The sequence below is a fragment of the Larimichthys crocea genome, chromosome VI (assembly GCF_000972845.2).
Source record: "Larimichthys crocea isolate SSNF chromosome VI, L_crocea_2.0, whole genome shotgun sequence".
NCBI classification, from domain to species: domain Eukaryota; kingdom Metazoa; phylum Chordata; class Actinopteri; family Sciaenidae; genus Larimichthys; species Larimichthys crocea.
This window is the reverse complement of record NC_040016.1, coordinates 7,728,526-7,750,932: the sequence shown is the minus strand read 5'-3', so window position 1 is coordinate 7,750,932 and position 22,407 is coordinate 7,728,526. Positions and strand designations below refer to the sequence as shown.

Below are 22,407 nucleotides of genomic sequence, written 5' to 3'. Positions count from 1 at the left end.
ATTGAATATTTATATTTAACATTTTAATCTGTGTCTATAATAACCAGATCCCGAAATAGTTTCTATAAAAACAATATATACAATAGACCGGGAATGAAAGATTTATGTCATTGTTTACTATTAATTCATTTGGAGGAAAACATTCAACCGGAAGTGCATTCAACAATTCACGATTTTATTTTGAAATGTGTCCCTTGCATTTCGGGCCTGACAGTGGAGGTCTGCAGTTTTATTTTGAAATGTATCCTGTTCACTTTCCGGGCCTGACGTGGAGAGTCAGTGGACGGTAGGTGCCTGACAGTGGAGGTCTGCAGTTTTATTTTGAAATGGATTCCCGTTCATTTCGGGCCTGACAGGGAGGTGCGTGCCAGTGGAGGTAGGTGCCTGACAGTGGAGGTCTGCAGCCAGCATCTCTTGCAAGAGATGGAAGAAGGGATGACCATTTTAGAAGAGGGATGATTTTGACCATTTTTTCCTCCAGGGGGGATGCCACCCCTGCAAAGACCTTCTTGCCCCCAGTAATGTCCCTCAAAAGATATGGCTTCTTCCAAGAATCTTCCTCTTATAGTCCAAGAAATTGTTTCCCCCTTTTATTGATTCCTTTGAGTTTATGTCCATCATTCACCCTTGTGTTGTTCTCCTTAAACTCCCTATCTCTCTATACATTCATCATTCTAGCCAACATATCTAGATGTGGTACACATTGCAGATAGAGCCAAATGCCTGAGTTTCCTAACCCAAACACTGGAAAAGCTTGCCTATGCCCTCTTGTGGTTCTGTATTATAGCACATCATTGTTCATACTGTGTTTGCACTAAATGTCAACAAGTTATCCAAATCAAAACAGGACTGGGAGTTCATCTACTATGTGCTTTATTCCAGTGACAGTATTTTTGTGCTTGTCGACAGTCTGCTTAAGTCCTTGTTCAAAAGACTTGTTTGAAAATATTGCTTTTCATCCTTTTGGTAAATTAAGCCAACAAAAATGTTAAAAAAAGATGAAGATGCATACACAGATCAATCCACCTGGTTAATTTTTTCTGCATAAATGTTAATGATTACTGTGCAGGTACTTTCATATAAAGATGAGACATACATAGAAAAATAAGTGGCATGTATTCCAAAATGATGAATAAAAAGAAAATTAAGCATTTCGTGATTTTAAGACATGGAGATAATGTAAGGCTCTGACAAGTAAGATATTACTTCCAACTTGAAGCTAACTGAAGCTTCTGTTGTTTTGTTTAAAGATCAAGTCGTCTTCCTTCCTCTCTATGCCATCTCCATTCACTGTTGAATTTTCGTTCACATCTCCAGGTTCCACCATTTGAAGTCAAACACTTCCCTGCGGACGTTGGAGCCACAGTGCACCTCTCCCAGCTGTTTGTGGTAGGAGGCAAAGTCATCGATGAATGTGCAGCTGAGGCCCAGGCCCTCCAACAGCGAGCACATCTCAGCCTCCAGGACACAGCGTCCATTCACCTTGGGGCCAAAGGGCTTCGGGATGCCGAGGTTTTTCCCCAAGACAATCATGTTCACCTATAAACAGATGTGACAGATCATGGGACTCACAGTGGTGCCAACTCTTTGATTTACGTACATCATATTTATAACTGTTGAGTGCTTTATTGTCAACCACTGGAAAAATGGACCAGCTAAGTATGTCTAAACACACCATGTCAGGATAATACGCCAATGCTCTGTATTCCTCCACATCTTCCCCTTCTGCCACTAAGTTGAAGAGGACTGGCACGTCGATGATGTCCTCATCATCCAGGCCCAGCTCTTTCTTCAGTACATCCCTGTTCCAGTCGATGCAGCTCTGGGAAGGTAAACAAACAAATAATACATCAACTACTGCACATACTGTTACAACACACAAGATTTAAAACTTATTTACTCATTACATCCTGTAACCATGTCTCTTATTAATATAGCAGTTCTCAAAACTAACCTTACAAAGTGACTGACACAAAACAAGCAACAAAAACAAACAATAAAAAATACAATGCACTACTGTGTCACGTAACAGTACAGATAATCTTTATTTGGGTTACTTTTGTTACAAACAGTGCACTCTGCGGCGAAAAGTATGTGGACATTCCTGCTAATTAGTAGGTTCAGTTGCCTCAGACACACATAAAATCATCCATCCAAGAAAGCAATCCCTGTTGGCTGGTCACAAAAGGGCTAAAAAAAACTTTCAACATGGCTGCAGTCTCTCCTCTAAGCCCGTTTTGACAAATGTCTTGCCTGCTAAATTTGCCCCAGTCAATTCTGTGTTTTCATTCAGTGCTATTATGATGGAATGCATCATCATCAACATCTAGGAGCAAAAACAGCTTGCAGTGGAAACATGTTGTCTGAGGTGATGAATAATGTCCTTGTCAATGAATCATTACTGCATGGTGCTGACAGCTGGAAATGTTAATGCTACATTACCCCAACCTTACTCACATCTAACACCTATGGGATGCACTCAAACACTGACAGTGTTCCTGGCCTCATCAACCAAGATCAGTGCCTGTGCTCATGAATGCTCTTGTGGCTAAACCCGGAGCAAATTTCTGCATCCAGGTTCTGAAATCCTGTGGAAAGCCTTCTTATAGTGAAGGCTGCTGTAACAGCATATTAGCACCAATAGTAACAGTATATAGGAATGAGATATTCAATAATAATATGTTGTCCACATATTTTTAGCCATACAGTGTGAATGAGTTTTCCATTATCCTCTCTGGGTTTGAGTCTAATTTTACAATCCCACCTACCTGCACGTAGTTATTTTGAGCTTGGAGATTGTCATCGCTGAGTATCTCATCCACTGTAATTTGCTCTTCATTTTTCAGACCTTTTTGGAAGTGTGAGTGTTATTATATGGGATATAATATTAAATGTATATAATAACTTTGTAGGTTATAGTAGATTTTGTACAGATAAGATTGTCACACAGGCCTACCATCAAACATTTTGGCTTGTCCATGTCCATCTTTCTGTAAGCCTTTGAATAGTTTGTAAGCTGCGTCTGGGCTGGCCAGTAGCAGCCGGAAGCCCTGAGAACAGAAACACAACAGGCAAAGTTAACACTGGCTGTCTCTATCCATACAAAACAAAGATGCATGTAACAACATGTTGATGCCAACCTGTAACAAGTAGTGGCTTCCTGTCTTCAAACGATTTGATATTTCAGTTTAGTAGTTTAAGTTATTAAAATGATATATTTACCTTTCTGTCAGGTGCAGGAACAAAAGTCATGAATTCATCAATGTGGCCGACAAGGAGCCAGTCAGAAAATAAGGCAACGGGCTCCTGAACTTTCTGAGCCCACAAGAAGTCCTGAACTACTTTGGTCATGTTCCGTCCTTTAGTTGCCCTTAAATAGACAGACATGCAACTAAGTTTATAAATCATCTGTTTACAGAGCAACAATGACCTGAATGTATTAATCATATAAAGAGCTGCAAATACATAAATAATGTTTTTCATAAGTCAGGCATTGTGTTGCAAACTTACGTAGGAAAGGCCACACCAATGAGGATTCTGCCCAGTGGGTAGTTTCTTCCATTCACAGTGACAGGAGGACTAACCTCCAGATTACCGAATGAATCCAGACTGCTCACATCTTTTCTCTCAGCCACCCTTGTCACATAGCCAAAGTCAGGGCCCTGCAGACATGAAAATGGTCATAAATCCCATCTAAACGTGTGCAATACTTTTCTTTATGGATAAGCCTATTATGTCAAGGACAAGTTTATTTCTTATGAACTACCCGCCAAAGAGTTTTTTGGGCTAGGAAACCAGGTCAACCATAAAATCCAGGCTTGGAGAAGGAAGAGACTTCAGGGGGTCCTCGGACATCATGCCTTGGGCCATCCTTGGATAGCTGCTGTTTTAGCCAGGCCAGCTACGTCAGCTGAGCAATCAGCAGTTGGGGTGTTCCCATGGGTCACTAGAGGCGCCTGACTGAACTCTGCCTCTACCAGACCATGCTGGAAAAGGATTCCAAGCTACGTGCTGCTGACTGCTACTCTACCACTATAAACTGGTGTAGCAACCCAGCTCCCACTCACCAGGTCGGCCAAAAAGTATGACTGTCCAAACAAAACATTCCTCTTCAATTGGAATAAAAAATAAATAAATGGTGCCCAGATTCATTGGCCCCTCTGAATCAAGCAGCAGTGAGATTAAAGCTACCTATGAGGATTTGCCCTATATTTCACATCTCCAAGGTGACGCTCAACTAGGAAAGTCCATTGGTGCTTGCAGCTCCACCACCACCACCACACTGTATCGGTGGGGGTGCCGCCTACTCTGTTCATCACCTGCTGCAGTTCTATCGCCAAGGGAGGGGCCTGCAGTACTTCACTGACTGGGAGGAATACAGCCCAGAAGAAAGCTAGGTCATGGGTCCCTGCTTGGCACATCCTTAAAGGAATCCAGGACTTCCACCGGCGACATCTGGATCAACTGGCAAGGTCCACTTCAACCTCCAGAACAGACAGATCACATCACCCTTCCTGGCTCCAATGTCCAGATGACCTATCTTCTGACGAGAAGGACTCCAGCCCTGGGCACGCAAATGTGGGGGCTTTTTTTTTGGAACCTAGGCTACACTTGGATTTAAGGTGAGCGCAAAGAAACCTTCAGCAGATTAATGTGAAACCTTTTATGTGTCTTTTTTTTTTAAGAGGAAGTCAAATATCCAAGTAAAGTGACAATAAGTAAAACACATTCTTGAGTTTAAGATATAACTCAACTATCACACTATCAGAACTTTTCCATTTCCCCAAAAGCATTTTGTGTCATGAAAAACTGGAAATTTGGGTTGGTCTCTCACCAATAGTACATTATATGGGAAGTCATCGAGTCCTCTATCTCGAGGAGAATCCAGAACAACAGGAAAGCGTTGATGAGGTGAGTCAATGTAGCCAAACTCCAGCTCATCCTGAAAATTAGAAGTAATATGAGTTTCTTTGTGAATGTTTCATGTAACTCTTCTTTTTCTTCTTTCTCATGATGTGTTTGATGTACACTTAGTGTTATTAAACTGGTTTCAGCTTGACTTGTTCTGGCTTGTCAGTTTTTTCAAAGAAGGACTTTTTTTGTTGTTCCTCTTTTTACAAAAAAAAAAACTTTGTAAGCATGAGTCTTTCTTTACATTTAGTTTCATAATGATAATGATAATGATAAACCTATGACATTGTTACAGTAACTGCAGATTACTCAGCTGACTCTAAAAATATTTTTTCTTGCACAACCTCCAGCCACTGAAAGCACTAAACGACCTCGCACAAACAGCATTGATGTCAATGAGAATAAAAGAATTGCTTATGACAAAAAGCTGAAATCTAAATGGAAGTGTAACTTTTCCTACCTGCATCCAGCGATCTCCTCTGTTCATATACTCATGGCAAATCTTTAGCTTGTACCCACTCTGTGCAACAAGGTTCCTCATTCCTTTGAGGAACTTGTAGTTATCAGATGTGCTGAAAATGTGACCACAGACAGAGACAAGATTTTTACCAGATAATATTTTGCAATTTGCAAGAGCAAATTCATTGGGCGAATTGCAACACTGTGGACACCTCTTTTGTCACTATCATCTTTATAATAATCAGCCTACCCTTACCTGCACACAAACACCTCAATAGGCTGGAGGGTGTTGGGTGTCATGATCCATGGTGCCACTCTGAACACGACTTTGTCTGTGAAAATAGGTGTCTCTGGGATACCCTGTTGAAACATAAGAAAGGCTGCTAAGTAGTATCTAAATATTGCCCTCTTCATGACTGAACAAAAATACAATCTAAGAAAATTCTAAACTAAACCTGATCTAACCTTTGTTTGAGGAAACAGTCACAGATTCACTTCACAAAATGTTATCATGAACTTTCATTGTTGACCTTGGGAATGGTGGTTTGACTAAAAAAAAAAAATCTTATCTCAAGGTCCAACTTCTAGCTTTGTTTGAATGAGATGTAGTTGATAGCTCTGAAAAAAATATTAGCAGACCCTGAATTTATATATTTAGTCAAACTATATTGTTGGTACTTTTTTTACAATTTAAAAAACAGATGATTAAACAACATCAGAGAAGGTAGGACATGAAAATAAGTTTTAAAATGTAGATTTTACTGCAGTGATGGGCTCCAACAGACTGAGGTTGATGCTGATGAGTCCATTGAAGTCGTTGTCAGGAAACCTAAGGCCCTCCACATAAAAGCTCATCTCTGCTGCGCCGCCGAGGTAAGGCACGTCATTGGACAAGACTTCCGCATTTAGGAACAGTGCATAGTCTTCCATTGTACTTAACAAGTATTTAATTAAGTTTTTCTTTTCTGTAGTAAGAAAGGAACCAAAATAAAGTTCAATACCGAGGTACTGTATTGGAATTTTTTTTAAAAAAGGTTTAAAGATAACACACAGGGCCTTTAATAGCCTGCTGAATTGCATGCATGTTGTCCATCATCTGATCTGGGGCTTTCACACCCCTAATCTTTTCTCATAAAGACTATTATTACCTTCTTTTTCAAATCTGTAGACTCTGATCCTCTCTGCGTCACCCTGAGAGATGTGCATGGTGAGCTTGTAGCCCTCTGGGAGCTTGGCAGGGCCTCTGGTCCGCAGCACCATGTGAGACATGTCCTTCAAATCTGTACATCCACGAAGAGTTGATGTTGTAACAACATATGAATGTTGAAACCAGGCACCATAGATTTAAAATGCAAATGTAACAAATACATGGCATCAATGTTCTTGAGTGACTTTTTTAATACTTCTTCACTCAACTCATGCTCTACATCAACATCCAGTTTCAGCTCTACTCATTTGACTGGAAATTTTAGAGGCCTACTTCATCAAGACACCCTCTCCACCCATGTATTTGTAGTTTTACCAAACCGATTTGACATATCAGCACTTTGATCTCCTGACTTTGAAAAAACAAATACAAGTGACCTATTAATACTGATAACAAGTATGGAAAAGTTAATGGCATAGAGTAAAAAAATAGAGTGAAATAGAGGATTCATTGGTGAACAAGAAGCCCTATTTTACCTGACGATTTCGAGATGAAGTTCTGCTCAGTGTCGGGTTTCTTCCAGTAAGTCCGCTCTGTGTCACAGTTCACCAGTAGGATGGCTCCATGACCATCAGGACCCCATTTCCAGGATCCCTAACAAGTTTTTAAGCAAACCAGACATGAATGAATTTGATTGCTGTTTGGACTTTGACTTCAGCGCCTTTCCTTGCACACATCAAACTGTTAAAACAGAAGTAGATGATGTACAATAAAGAGACAAAATGTATTTAAGCAAGATACACAGAGAGGTGTATGATGATAAAAGATGAGAAAGTGAAAAGAAGTCAAAAGTTCAACAACCTGTTAAGGCAGAAAATGGTCTATAGACAGCCTGATCTGTCTTACAGGCAGAAATGCTTTTTGTGTCGTGCATATGTTCTAAATGGGAAGTTTAGGGACACATTCAATAATTAAACATGCAACATTGAGTTTATTCCATGAATACAATATCTGAATTCAATATCTCTTTTATTAGTGTCATTAGTTTGCAGTGACACATCTGAGCTCACCTTATTAGGGTTGTTCTTCTCCACAACACCATCCCTGTCAGCATCCACGTCCAGAGAGATCTCTGCGTGACAGACATGTATTGTTTATCACAAAATGCCTTTGCATGGTCAAAATACTCCAGATAGTGGTTCATATCACAGTGTTCCACTGAACATGTGAGTCATGTTTGGATTTTGATGTGCACTTAAACACAGCATTAATGTTCAGAAAAGGCTGGCAAAAGAAAAACTCATAGTCATGTTGTGTTTCTTAAGCTTAAACTTACCAACAGCTGTCAGGTGCAGGAGTGCATGCCCTAACTTCTCTTTATTCTCGTCATAGTACCAGAGAGACAACTTACAAAACAAAGGTAGAAGTTATTTAAATATATAAGATGATATGCAAGATGACATTTGTGAGATATTAAATTATCCTGAATGAAAAGTGCACTTTCTCTGTACACTGCAAAGCAAAAAGCTCTTCTAGTTAAATGAAAAGTGATAAATCATTAAATTGAAAGAATTAAAAGGTACAAATGCTATGAGGAGTTTGACTTTGATAGATTTCTTGTCAGACACTAAATCATAAAACTCCTCCAATGCCTGCAGACATCTCAGTTTAGAAGTCAAACATTTTTGATTAATGGCTTTGGTTTCAGGCTTTAACACATTTTCTCATTTCAAACGGCTCATGTCCTGGAGCTCTTCATGTCTCATACCACAGAACATATTGAAATCAAGACTGCTTTGTGACATCAGGTCATGCACCTCTGTCCTACTTTACCTTGCTATCATTTTCATATTGACTGGCAGAGCTCATGCTGATGAGCAGTACTGAATTTCCGGTGAGAGGCGTGGGAGAGAGGTGGCACGTCTCTGGGCATGGCGGGCTGATACTGTAATGAACATTGGGGGAGCCCTTCACAGAGAAGAACTCGGAGTTCGGAGGGGCACTCCTGAGCACAATAGAAACAGCACATTTTGATCAAGGTTAGGGCGTGTTTACACAAAACAGCATACAGTACATGTGAAAGGACATATTTATTTATATATACAGTGAGTGATGAAAATTGTTGGTGCATGCAGGCATGGTGCAAGCTCAAATTTCACTGACAGGTGGTGAACCAAAGTGGCAGCTGTAGTCATGATAAAGTTAGTCTGTTTTCTTCATTGCTTAGAAGAAATAAAAGTTGTTTACACACATACTGTTGGCTTTATTTAAATAACCAGTTAGGATGCTGTGATGAAAAGTGACATTACATTGCAGACGGAAACTGCAGAAGATGTTACAAGTGGCAGTAAACATCAACGTTTCCACCACCCCATTTGCAGAGCCTGTTTGAGTTGACAAGAAAAGAGAGGCCACTATGCTACCTTGTTTCTCTAAAAGTATTTGGTGGTATGAGTCACAGGTTAGAACATGTTTGTTAGACCAGATGAAGGGTCAAGATACCTGATAGTCTCACACTATACTACCACTTGGTCTCAGGTTTTCCATGTGTCAGCTATTTTGTGGTGATGCCATTACCACATAGTTGATTATAAGTAGGTACCATGCGGTCAACTGAACCTAAAGGAGCATTCAAGGATATACTGGCCAATGCTTTTTAAAGCCTAGTAAAGAGAGACCTAATGTGACTCCAATGTAAGTGACAAAAATCATTCACAAAGCACCAGCAGGCTGAGGTTGTCAAACCAAGTAAGTATCTTCCAAAATAAGTGCATGAATAGACAGGAGGAATGATTACAGCTACCAGTAACTCATTCACTCTTTTAGTTGTGAGTATCGCTTTAAGAATGACTTTATATAATCTTAATAACAGGAAACAACCCATTGCATGACTAGGCCTGTAGAGTGAGACTCCTTTTATCTTAAGAAAATATCCACTTTTTCCAAAAAACTGGCACAGGCCCAGGCTGCGCCCCAGTGTCCCACTTTGCCATTGGTAATCTAGTCTTGCTCTGTTGTGTTGTGTAGGCTGGTATCTGGCAGAAAATATACAGCCTACATTTCTTTTTGGATAACAAAGTCTGTTCTGTTGGACTGCAACAACAGAGAGCTGTTGATTCTCTCCACTGTAGAGAACAAAATACCATCTGGGATGCCATCACCAGGATCTGCATTCAAATGACACCCCTCCCACAGCTGTGGTGATGTGGGTGAACAATGGAATTCTTATACACTCAGCTGACCATTTATTTGCTCTAAGTACATTGTCCAAATGACGATAAAGCTGAATCATCTCCCTGATACAGTTTCAACAAAAAGTCAACATTATAAACTTCATGAAGGTAAGATTTTTTTTTGCAGGACTGTTGCATTGCACATGGGTGTGCCTAATAAACTGGCAACTCAAAACGTTTCATAAGAAAATAGGATTATAAGTAATCAATAGATTTTTTTTTTCTTTGTGGTAACCAAATACAACATAATAGAATATATCTTAGTTAACCTGCAACAATATAATCTACAGTCCAGATGGATGTGTTATTATAGGAATGTGCGTGGTCTAGGTAGCAACAAGACCCTACCTGCTCAGGTTGACATTCAGCTCCGTGCCGACCACGTATACAACGCTTGCAGTCTTGCCGTAATCTACTCTGAGAGTCCGGGAGTGACTCATGTTTGCAGTTCTTCAGCTGTGTGGGACTAAAAGCGAATGTCCTACGTTACCAGAATACGAGCAGAAGACGCAGACTGGACTGACACTCTGTCTGCAACAGGAGATTATAAAGACTGCAGGTACTGAGGGTTTAAACCTCTTTGTGCGCCGATTGGTCAGACAGCTGGCAACTCTTCCACCCTCCTCACTCATGTCACCTATCTCCCTCCCTTTTCTTTCTCTTGTTTCTCGCTCTTTGTTTACTCACCCTCTCTGTATTACCTTTTGGTCTTTTGTATTTAGTTCAAGATAAGGGGGTCACAGAAGCAAAACACTTAATTCCAGCCTACGTATCAATGCTGTGTGCTTTGCTTTTTATTTTTTATTTATTTATTTATTTTCACATCATCATTAGTGTAATGTGTCAATATGACGCAGCAGTGAATAGAGGGTGTAGTTTTCCCCTGTGGCATGAGTGCACGCAGTAGAATAAAAGTAAATAAACTAGACTGGTTCACCTGAAACTGATTATCAATATTAATAACAGGTACTGTGTGTGCATTTTGCTGGCGGTGTCAACTTACCTGTTCGGGTTTGCCCCCAAAGAGTTTTCAATGTCATTAACTATGCGGATTTTCTGTGTCCAGGTATTTTTCTTTAATATACTGGGGTTACCTTTCTCTTGTCAATAATAGGTGTGACTCGCCTCGGAGCAATAGAGCGATATGTTTATGTTTGTAGGTTGTAATGTGAGACAAGAGAAAAACTCTGTCATTGATGCCCGATGCTATCCCCCTCAGTCCCCAGGCTCTCCCAGGCAAGCTTCACTGTCAGGACAGGAAATGCACGCAGAAAAATACAAAATAAAACGCGTAGAAACTAGCAGCAATGTTTTCCTTGAATAATACCTAATTAGCCTAACAAAGAGTGCAACAGACTAAAAGACAAACAGGACATAAGCTCCGTCCTTATACCCAAACGCCATCACACACATAAAAAAGCAATTTTTTTTATCAAAACCATACACACTTCCCATTCATAATTTCCCTTTAAAGAGTAATATACTATGGCACTTTACTTCAATCAAATGAGTCTTATGATTCATCTACAAAAGACAGTAAAATGAGAGAGTGTCAGCGTATCATAGTCAGCATCCTGAAACAAATGCAGACCTATACCCTTGCTAAACCCATTAAAAAAATGTTTATAATGATAAATAGTCTTTATGTGGTCTATGATCAAGATTGCTGTAGTCCTACAATAAAACTAGAAGCAAGCACTAGCCACCATGGTGTGACTACTTAAAAACAACAAATAGTTGTTGTACACGTGTAATATTCAGTAATTTGCATTATTTAGATTAACATCTATCAATAGAAGTAGCAATTTTGGTAGCGAAGTTATTCAGTCTATTTTGGATCTTGCAAATCACTCACTTACCATTGTTACCAAGGATTGTACAGTGAAAACAATAGAATCCTTGTTCGTATTGTGTTGTTACCTTTCAGGGTGGGGATGTCACGAATGTCATGTTTGTTGTTTCTTGTTTTGACAGTGGAAATGGCCTAAGAGCAGAGCCTGCACCAAAAGCAGATCCACAGAGGAGCTCTGCAGCCCAACCCCTCTCTCAATAGTGAATCATCCCTGTGATTGTGCCATTGACCATGAACAGTTGATTGTACTGTACAACCTCACTTGACCTGAACATGAAGCCCTGAAGAATTACTGTACATCCAGGGTTACCTCACATTAGGAATGCTTTTAATCAGTTCTGCTCTTGCCTCTCTATGCAGTGCTTACTCATCCGCATCTGTGAAGGTGATGAGTGAAAAACAGCATTCAGCACTACGCTGGGACACTCAACAGGTTCCCGGGTCCATGGCTGCAGAGGGGGAATGATGAGACTCTGCAGTTGCTGCTTTTAAAGTGCCTTTAGGATTTACTCTAGATCAAGTAGTCTCCATAACCATAAGTATTGACAACATCTCCACCTCTCTAACTTTCACAGGACAGCTGTGGCTCAGAAGGTAGAGCGGATTATTATCCTGAACACTAGAGGCCTTTAACAAAAATTCCTTAAGTCTATATAGTCTCCTGCCCTGTCTCAGCCCCTGCATATTCCCTATGATTGTGCCATTTACCTTGAACAGTAAGTTGCCCAACCTCTCTTGACCTGAACATGAATTACATCTAGGGTTACCTCTTGTGAAGAATAATATGTGCTGGTTTCTTATTTGTTGGGAATAAGGATGGTACTCTGTGTAGACTTCCGTGGTCTTAATAAACAATATCTGATGCCTTTAATCAGTTCTGCTTTTGTCTGTCTCTGCAGTGCTTACTCATCCGCATTTTGGTATCTGATCACAGGTTCACAGCTGCCCTGAACTGCGGACACACATTTAAAACTATTTAAAACTATTTAAAATGCAGCTGGGGTTGATTGAGGACTCCCGATTGGTCAAATCACAGCCACACCAAACACAGACGCCAGGGTACAGCAACCAGGAAGTAGGCGGTCCTGGCTCCAAAAAGGACCAATCCTCGACAGGGAATCACACAGCTGGTTTTGTCTAACCGGCAGAATCACTCCTGGAAACACAATTAGTACATGCTAAATGGCAGCCAACTGGACTTTCCTTTACATTTAGTCATTTAGCTGACGCTTTTATCCAAAGCGACTTTCAGAGAAGGGAAGTTTCACGCTGGCCAGGAGGTGTGCAGAAAAGCAGGTCAATTTTTATTTAGTCATCAAACGAAGGTTGTCTTTTAACACAGAAAAATAGGGGGATGCTCTTCCCATAACACACAAAACTGAAAAAAACCCCAACAACAACCAAAACCACTCTTAACATATATATACTCTGATAGGCCTTCTCTCCAGTTCAAACTATCCTATCAGAGTAGAGCTGTGGAAGGGAGAATGGACAGATTAACAATAAAAAACAGGATTTCTTTTATTTGCTTTTCCCAACAAATACATATTAAATTCTGCAATATAAATGACTGTACATTCAAAATCAATCAATGTACAACATGAACTGCTATGGGATTTTTTTAAGAAAAACCCTTTAATAAGGAAGACTGGATTCAAAGTAAGTTTAAGTTGAATTTATTATTCTTGTACAAGAAGGAGCATTTAACAGTGCAACACACAAAAGAGCTTACAGAGAAAAGGCTCCCTGTGGAGCTGTAACAGTTGGTTCTTATACAATTTTTTAAGTGGCTGTCTCAGACACCTCCCCACTGATAGAGATAATATCATAACGCCCTTTTTTTGGTTTTCTGCTCAGTAATGAACAGGATGTTCCTTATCCAAATGACACTTCCCTAACCTGTCTCTCCTGTTCTTGTACTATCAATTTATAATTATTTCTCCCTGCCAGCCATTAGTAAAACACAGGCCAAATAAGAGAAGTACACGAGACATGCAAAAGACAGGATACACACTATATGAATTACAACATCTGAGCCCCCTAATTTTTATAACATGAACAATTCACCTTAATTTACTGAAATGTTTGCACCTATTCCATTATCCAGTGAAAGTAATACCCAGCTCATTCTAGCCTCCGTAAAAGTACTGAGGTGTGCTCCCTCTTTAAGCACATGCCCAGATACACAAAGGATTGAAATATATATGACAGAAAATACAACTGCAAAATGTAGGGCCTGTAATTATGCGATGCATGCCTCATTACATAATTATATTATTATGATAATTATAATTATATATATATATAGGCATGCATGTTTATCTTCTCTTTATATATATATAAGAAAAATATATATATAACTTAAGGCTAACTGAAGCTGCTGTCGCTCTTGAAAGATGAAATCTCCTTTCTTCCTCGCTATGCCATGAAAGCAATCTTTAAGTGACTGCAGTCTTTCGAGTAAGCTAGTCATGTTTGCTCAATTCTAAATGATGTTATGATGAAATGCAATACAGGTTGCAATGGAAACATGTTTTCTGAGGTGATGAACCCTGTCTTTCTAATGGTTGATTCATGAATGCATGCTGACTGTAAAGTTTGGTTTATAATTGTGAATAATGGCCTCTTAGTTTCAATAAAGGTAAATGCTAATGCCACCCTGACCTTACCCACATATATCACCTATGTGATGAACTCAGATGCTGACAGTGTTCCAGGCCTTAATGATCAACATCAGTGGGAGCAAAGTGGGAGCACACTGTTAGAATTGAGTTATTCAGAGATATTCATTGATAATCCACATAAGCCCACATACCTTTGGCCATACAATGTGTTACATTACTTCCCAAGCAAGAAGCGAAATGTTTCTGTTTGGATTTTCACAGATTGAACCTTTTTTTATCCATACTGGGTTTGAGTCTAATATTATAATCCTACTTACCTGCGCATATTTATTTTGGGCCAGAAGACTGCCATCACTGAGTATCTCATCCACTTGGCCTTTCACACCTGTTTGGAATTTTTTTACAAAGTGAGCATTGAGAATTAAATGATGATTTGTAGATTGCAGTAGATTTCATACAGATAAGATTGTCATACAGACCTACCTTCAAACTTGGTTTGTCCATGTCCATCTTTCTGTAAGCCTTCGAATAGTTTGTAAGCTGCATCTGGGCTGGCCAGCAGCAGCCGGAAGTCCTAAGAACAGAAACACAAGAGGCAAAGTTAACACTGGCTGTCTCTTATCCATACAAACCTACAATGTACGCATGTCGATACCAACCTGTAGTAGCTTCCTGTCTTCAAACTATTTGATATTTATGTTCAGCAGTTTAAGTTATTAAAAGGATATATTTACCTTTCTGTCAGGTGCAGGAACAAAAGTGATTAATTCATCTCTCACCAATAGTACATGATATGGAAAGTCCACGAGTCCTCTATCTCGAGGGGAATCCAGAACAACAGAAAACTGTTGATGAGGTGAGTCAATGTAGCCAAACTCCAGCTCATCCTGAAAATTAGAAGTAATATGAGTTTCTTTGTGAATGTTTCATGTAACTCTTCTTTTTCTTCTTTCTCATGATGTGTTTGATGTACACTTAGTGTTATTAAACTGGTTTCAGCTTGACTTGTTCTGGCTTGTCAGTTTTTTCAAAGAAGCACTTTTTTTTTTGTTCCTCTTTTTACAAAAAAAAAAACTTTGTAAGCATGAGTCTTTCTTTACATTTAGTTTCATAATGATAATGATAATGATAAACCTATGACATTGTTACAGTAACTGCAGATTACTCAGCTGACTCTAAAAATATTTCTTCTTGCACAACCTCCAGCCACTGAAAGCACTAAACGACCTCGCACAAACAGCATTGATGTCAATGAGAATAAAAGAATTGCTTATGACAAAAAGCTGAAATCTAAATGGAAGTGTAACTTTTCCTACCTGCATCCAGCGATCTCCTCTGTTCATATACTCATGGCAAATCTTTAGCTTGTACCCACTCTGTGCAACAAGGTTCCTCATTCCTTTGAGGAACTTGTAGTTATCAGATGTGCTGAAAATGTGACCACAGACAGAGACAAGATTTTTACCAGATAATATTTTGCAATTTGCAAGAGCAAATTCATTGGGCGAATTGCAACACTGTGGACACCTCTTTTGTCACTATCATCTTTATAATAATCAGCCTACCCTTACCTGCACACAAACACCTCAATAGGCTGGAGGGTGTTGGGTGTCATGATCCATGGTGCCACTCTGAACACGACTTTGTCTGTGAAAATAGGTGTCTCTGGGATACCCTGTTGAAACATAAGAAAGGCTGCTAAGTATCTAAATATTGCCCTCTTCATGACTGAACAAAAATACAATCTAAGAAAATTCTAAACTAAACCTGATCTAACCTTTGTTTGAGGAAACAGTCACAGATTCACTTCACAAAATGTTATCATGAACTTTCATTGTTGACCTTGGGAATGGTGGTTTGACTAAAAAAAAAAAATCTTATCTCAAGGTCCAACTTCTAGCTTTGTTTGAATGAGATGTAGTTGATAGCTCTGAAAAAAATATTAGCAGACCCTGAATTTATATATTTAGTCACACTATATTGTTGGTACTTTTTTTACAATTTAAAAAACAGATGATTAAACAACATCAGAGAAGGTAGAACTATCTTTATTATTTATCAGCCTGCCCTTACCTGCACACAAACACCTCTCCAGGTTGGAGGATGTTGGGTGTCATGATCCACGGTGCCACTTTGAACACGACTTTGTTCATGAAAATAGGTAGTCTCATGTTTCAACAGGGTGTCAGAGACGTTGCTGAGTAGTATTAAGATATATTCCTCTTCTTTGTCTGTAAATTGACTGAAAAATCTAAACTAAACTTGACCTAAAAACTGTTTGAGTAAATAGATTCATTTTACAAGGAGATTTACAAAATGTACCGAGTTCAGTTATCATGAAATGCCATTCTTGATCTTGGAAACAGGGGTTTGACTAAAAGTCAGTGGTTTGTTTGGAGTGAGATTTGCTTGCATTGAGATATTTAGGCAAACTATCTTATTAGTATTTTTGATTGAATGAACAACATAAGGAATGGTAGGACAAATAAAGTTAAAAAAAGGCTGTAGATCTTACTTTAGAGATGGGCTCTAACAGACTGAGGTTGATGGTGATGAGCCCATCAAAGTCTTTGTCAAGAAACTTGAGGCCCTCCACATAAAACTTCATCTCTGCTGTGCCGCCGGAGTAAGGTACTTCATTGGACAGGGCTGCACTGTGTAGGAACAGTTGATATTCAGATAGCCCCTCTGTGTCATGGTCAGGATTCATAATGTATTAAGAAATGAAACATTAAAAAGGTTAAATACTAAGGTACTTTACTGGAAAAACAACAAAAATAGAAATGACTAAGATGCCTTAAATAGCCAGTTGAATTACATACATCTTTCATCATCTGATCTGGGATTATCACACCCCTCATCTTTACTCACACAAGCTATTATTACCTCCTTTTTTGAACCTGTAGACTCTGATAGTCTCTCCATCACCCTGAGAGATGTGCATGGTGAGCTTGTAGCCCTCTGGGAGCTTGGTGGGGGCCTCTGGTCCACAGCACCATGAGAGATATGTCCTTCAGATCTGTACATCCACAAAGAGTTAATGTTGTTAACATATATTTTTGAAACCAGGCACCATATATTTGTAATCCACATGTAACAGATACATGACATTGATGTTCTTGATTGACTTTTTTACACAACTCATGCCACTGTATAATACCTCTTGGAAGGCAGACAGACTCACATCATGACTAACAATAACATTATTTTTGACTACTGGTTTGACTACTTACTTACTTTATCAAGATGCCCTTTCTACTCGCACGTTTGTAGTTTTACCAAACTGATTTAAAATCCATATCTCATCACCTATTTGCTATTTACATCACCCCTGGGCCCGATTATATGCCTACATGGGTTTTCCTACCACTGCTATACAGATGACACTCAGCTCTATCTGTCATTTCCTCCTGATGACCCCTCTGTCTCTGCACGGGTCTCTGAATGCCTCTCAGATATATCCACATGGATGAAGGCACACCATCTCCAGCTGAACCTCTCTAAAACTGAACTGCGGGTTCCTACTATACACCTACTCAGTCCAAAAGGGCATGTTACCCCCCTGCTCATCAACCTCCACTGGCTACTTGAAACAGCCCACATTAAATTCCAATCACTAATGCTCGCCTACACAGTAGTCTACGGTTCTGCACCCACCTACTTGGATGCCCTTTTACAGGCATATGCTACATCACATCAGTTGCCTCCTCCAATAAACGACGCCTGACTCTGCCAACCGTTCACTCAAAGCAATCCAAACTTTTCTCGTCTGATGTTCCCTGTTGGTGGAATGCACTACCCATTACAACCAGAGCAAGCGCGTTCCCCTCTACCTTTAAAAAACTTCTGAAGACCCAGTTCTGCAGAGAGTACCTCCTCTGCTAGAACTACCAAAACTAAACATGCTAAATCTATCCCTCTAGTACTGTCACAGTACTTATTGCTGCACTAACATATCCTAGTGGCACTTCACCATGATTGTTTCCCTTTTTTGTAAGTCGCTTTGGATAAAAGCGTCTGCTAAATGACTAAATGTAATGTAAATGTAATATACCAGCCCAATATATTAGTGGCCCATTATTGCTGATAACAATTATGAAAAAGTTACAGAGGGGATGGAAGATAGTGAAAAAGAGATTTCATTGGTGAACAAGAAGCTGAACTAATTTACCTGACAACTCAGAGAATGAATCTCTGCTCCAAATCTGGTCTCTTCCAGTAGGTACACTGACAGTCACAATTGACCAGTAGGATGGCTCCATGCCCATCAAGACCCCATTTCCAGGATCCCTAACAAGTTTTCAACAAATCAGATATGAATGAATTTGATTGATATCGAGGAAAAATATATTTAAGCAAAATATTCACTGAAAGATCTTGCTACAAGGGAAGAAAAAAGTAGATGAGAATATGAAATGAAGTCAAAGAAATCAAAACATGCTGAGGCAGAAAATGATCTATAAATACAGCCTAATCAAAGAAATGCTTTTTTTCCTGTTAAGCATGATAAGTTCTAAATGGTTGGTGTGTCACTGGACTAGTGAAGAAGAGGAGGGGTGTGTGACTTACAGATTATTCACTTGAAATAGTTCAGGTAACATGTATGTTAACATGTAATTCATCAAACCATGAAATACATGTTACAGGAAGATCGTCATCGTCACACCCAGAAGGATTAAGAATAAATAATATAAATAAACTTAAAGATATAGATTTAGATGTAGAGTGTAAAAAAGAATCATAAAACATAAATGGAATCAATTTGAGGTCCTTAAAAAAAAAGTCTTGCCCATTTATGTGTGACGAGTTTACATGCTGCTACCAAAGAAAGAAATTATGCCCATGTTATTTCTCTTGTCCTCAGCAAGAGGTCTGGAATTATATCTAAGGGACAGTTCATGGTTTCATGCCACTAACCACCTTAGTAAAAGACGACAGAGAAATGGTCTCAAACCTCAAAAACAGCAGTCTGTGCCGGAGAAGCACAGAGGCAAGAGCAAGGGGCATATTCATATTACAGATATTCTGCCTGACAGATGCCACTTTATCAGTGAAAAAAGACACAAACTCTTCGCAGGTTGCAGTGAAGGCATCGGACGGGACAGTTGGGCATGGATTAACGACAGAATCAATAGTATTGAATAGCAGTCTTGGATGATGAGAGCTGTTAGCTATGATGGAGGACAAATATTTGGACCTCGCTTCCTTTAGAGCTCTCTGGTAGGCAGCCAAACTGTCCCTTAACCAGCCCAGGGATACTTGCAGTTTATCCTTTTTCCACCGCCGTTCAGCCTGTCTGCATTGTTGTCTGAGCAGACTGGAGTAGTCATTCAACCAGGGATCATCAGACTTGGTTTTGGTAGTTTTTTTCCGAAAAGGGGCAACAGAGTCAAGAATCCCAGAACATGTTGAATGGAAAGTGTAGCGTAGGCTATCTGGAAAAAGGGGAGGAACGAGCCAACAGTCATCAAGCAGCTGAGAGTTCCTGAAGGCAGCAGCAAACTCCCCAGCCGTTGATGGAGTAAAGATTTGGCGTCTGCAAGCTGTGGAAATTGGGTGATTGGCAGGTGGGGGGACAGCAAAGTTGAAAACAACAGGGAGGTGATCCGAGATAGCAGTGTCGACTATTTCTCTGAGGGAAACTGAAAGCCCATAAGAAATGACAGGGTCAAGAGTGTGCCCATGCTCATGTGTTGGTGCATTAACGGATTGAGTGAGATCAAAAGAATCCAGCTTTTAACAGATCTTGGATGATCCTGCTTCTGCTTCAGGCTTCAAAGGATATTGTCCCTGATGCGGTCTAAAAAATGATTTTGGTGTTATATTAACAGGTTCTATGTCTTTATCAATCCTACATCAGCAACAATGGAAAATGTAAAAAGTTCATGCTACAATGACATTATATCATGACAGTAGGGCATTTAAGTAGAAGCATGCGATGGTAATTTCTTAATCTCAAACAATTTATTGAAACAAAAAACTACAATCATGCTGTTCACAAGTCGACTTATTGCAACCTGCTGATGACATTCTGTGACATTGTAAGCTCAGTGGCAACATCCCGTGTTAGGTGTCGTCTTGGTCTCATGATGTCAAAATATGAACAGCACGATGAAGAGGACTGTTTGAATACAAACTGAATTGAACCAGAATATTTAGTGGTCATTTCATGGATCAGACACTTGTTGTGATTTGTGTGGTTAATCACTTTGTTAGAGAACAGCATGTTATAGTAATTATGCAGCAGCTCTGTTTCAGATCTGTGTTCAGAGTATTTGATTCCCACAATGGCCACATGAGTCACAATCATTTTATTATATTTATCTTGTAGTTATCTAGTAAAATGTTTTTAATTATTTTGTGTGTGATATTAAGTTAATATTACTTCCGGATATTAATATGACTGATCCTTTTCTTATTTGACAGACAATACTTTCCTTTCCTGACACACAGGTATTCACCCAACACAGACCAAGATATTGAGAATTGAAGGGAAACTGCAATTAACTGCAATTTACTGGCAAACTAGTTATCATTCAGCCAATACAGAGATAAAGTGATAGAAGGGAGGAGGATCAGTCACAGTGTCTGTCTGTCAAGCAAGCAGCAATTTTGGCTTCCACAATTAAATGTTATGCTCTTTCGGACAACACCAGAATTACATAATGCTTCTGATCAACACAGCTTTGTCAGATGTATTTTATGTTATTCACCAAACGCATTTTGTACATACGTTCTTATATGTGATCAGTGCATAACAATACCCACAGAAGGCTTAATTGGAAATCAAACAGTCACTGGGTGTAATGGAAACATGCAAGCAAATCATACAAAGTCACCTGGAATAATTATGTTTTGTAATAGTCAGTTGGACTTTCTCTTAGTCCGTCATTCAGTTAATTGGTTCAGGGTTTTTATTTATTTTCTTTCACTGTCAAGGTTTGTGTGCGTGTGAAACTTTATCAGCTTTGTCTTCAATTGTTTGTGTGTGTGTTTGAAGTTTAGAAGAGAATTCTTATTTGTGGTCAGTTTGTGCACACTCAAACGCCCTCTCATGGTTTATTCACTCACCTCCTTGTCACCAAAGGCTCATAAATTTCTCACAGATGTTTTAGGGAATACACTTCACTTCAAGGTACTGCTGTTTAAATTTTTTTCTCCAAATACTCCAAATACTTTTGCCATGCACATTACAGATAGAAAGCCAAAACCCATGTCATATGACCCAAAAATTCTAAATGCTTAACTAGATGAAGTATGCCCTCTTGTGGCTGTGTTATTATAACACATCACTATTCATCTAACTGTGAAATCATAATAGGATTGCGAGTTAATCTTCTATGCACTTCATTCTAATGATTATTTTTTCTTCCTCTCTACGCCATCTCCATCAACTGTTGAGTTTTCCTTCACATCTCCAGGTTCCACTATTTGAAGTCAGCCGCTCTGTGTGGCTGCCCATCACTCCACCATCTCTCCACATTTGTGTGTTTATGAGCCCTTTGTGTGTGTGGTTCTATTTTGATTAAAATGCATGTAAACAAAACTTGAGTGAAAAAAGAATTCCCCCTCAAGGGATCAATAATGTATCTATAATAATAATAATAATAATAAGAATAATAATATGAGAATTTTTTAAAAATAATCATCACATTTGCCCAAAGCCCAAAGTGACACCTTTGACAATCGAACCAATAGTTGGAACCTCAAAATGATTAAAAACAAATTAAAATTTTTAAAAGGAAAACAAAAGCAAAACCATCAAATTATATTGCAAGAAATATGACAATTTCTAAATTATTTGCTAGTTAAGTTTCTGACAGTCAACTAATTTATTATCTGACTGATTGTTCCAACTGTACTTTTTTAGTACTGTTAAGTGCCTGGTAGTTTAATTCATAATGAAACACCACATTATACCCCATAAACCTTACAATTTCTAAACGTTATTCTCTTCGAGTTATCTAGATTTCAGGTTGCATTTTGCGTTTGGTAGGCTTTTAAATCATTTTCAACGTGTTTTTTTTTTACACATGTGAAATGGCATAAAGTGGAAACCACCACCATTAACCACAGGGATGTGAAATACTAATAATTCATAGGAGAGCAGTTTTGAAAAACTTTTTTCTGTGTACATTACGGGCTACCACAAAAACATATCTGGTGGAGAGCCAATCAAAT

At 39.1% G+C, this 22,407-nt stretch overlaps 2 protein-coding genes and 1 long non-coding RNA gene across 3 annotated transcripts; 1 reads left to right on the top strand and 2 right to left on the bottom strand.

Annotated features, from left to right (window-relative positions):
• Positions 1-1,265: 1,265 nt before the first annotated feature.
• On the bottom strand, positions 1,266-11,482 carry LOC104939197 (protein-arginine deiminase type-2). Its single transcript, XM_027278989.1, has 16 exons — positions 10,099-11,482; positions 8,351-8,522; positions 7,854-7,923; positions 7,588-7,649; positions 7,054-7,171; positions 6,519-6,650; positions 6,133-6,335; positions 5,627-5,730; positions 5,372-5,483; positions 4,835-4,942; positions 3,511-3,662; positions 3,223-3,370; positions 2,957-3,050; positions 2,769-2,848; positions 1,676-1,822; positions 1,266-1,539 (listed from the first exon to the last, which is right to left on the bottom strand). The coding sequence occupies exons 1-16, from the start codon at positions 10,188-10,190 to the stop codon at positions 1,306-1,308; spliced, it is 2,028 nt and encodes a 675-aa protein (XP_027134790.1). The 5' UTR covers positions 10,191-11,482; the 3' UTR covers positions 1,266-1,305.
• On the top strand, positions 10,230-12,990 carry LOC113745826 (uncharacterized). Its single transcript, XR_003462437.1, has 2 exons — positions 10,230-10,309; positions 11,725-12,990. It is a non-coding gene; the product is annotated as an uncharacterized LOC113745826 (long non-coding RNA).
• A 964-nt stretch (positions 12,991-13,954) lies between these two features.
• Positions 13,955-18,494, bottom strand: LOC109141611 (protein-arginine deiminase type-2-like). Its single transcript, XM_027279431.1, has 8 exons — positions 18,398-18,494; positions 17,113-17,208; positions 16,742-16,914; positions 15,798-15,946; positions 15,543-15,654; positions 15,006-15,113; positions 14,710-14,800; positions 13,955-14,611 (listed from the first exon to the last, which is right to left on the bottom strand). The coding sequence occupies exons 1-8, from the start codon at positions 18,492-18,494 to the stop codon at positions 14,436-14,438; spliced, it is 1,002 nt and encodes a 333-aa protein (XP_027135232.1). The 3' UTR covers positions 13,955-14,435.
• Positions 18,495-22,407: the final 3,913 nt, after the last annotated feature.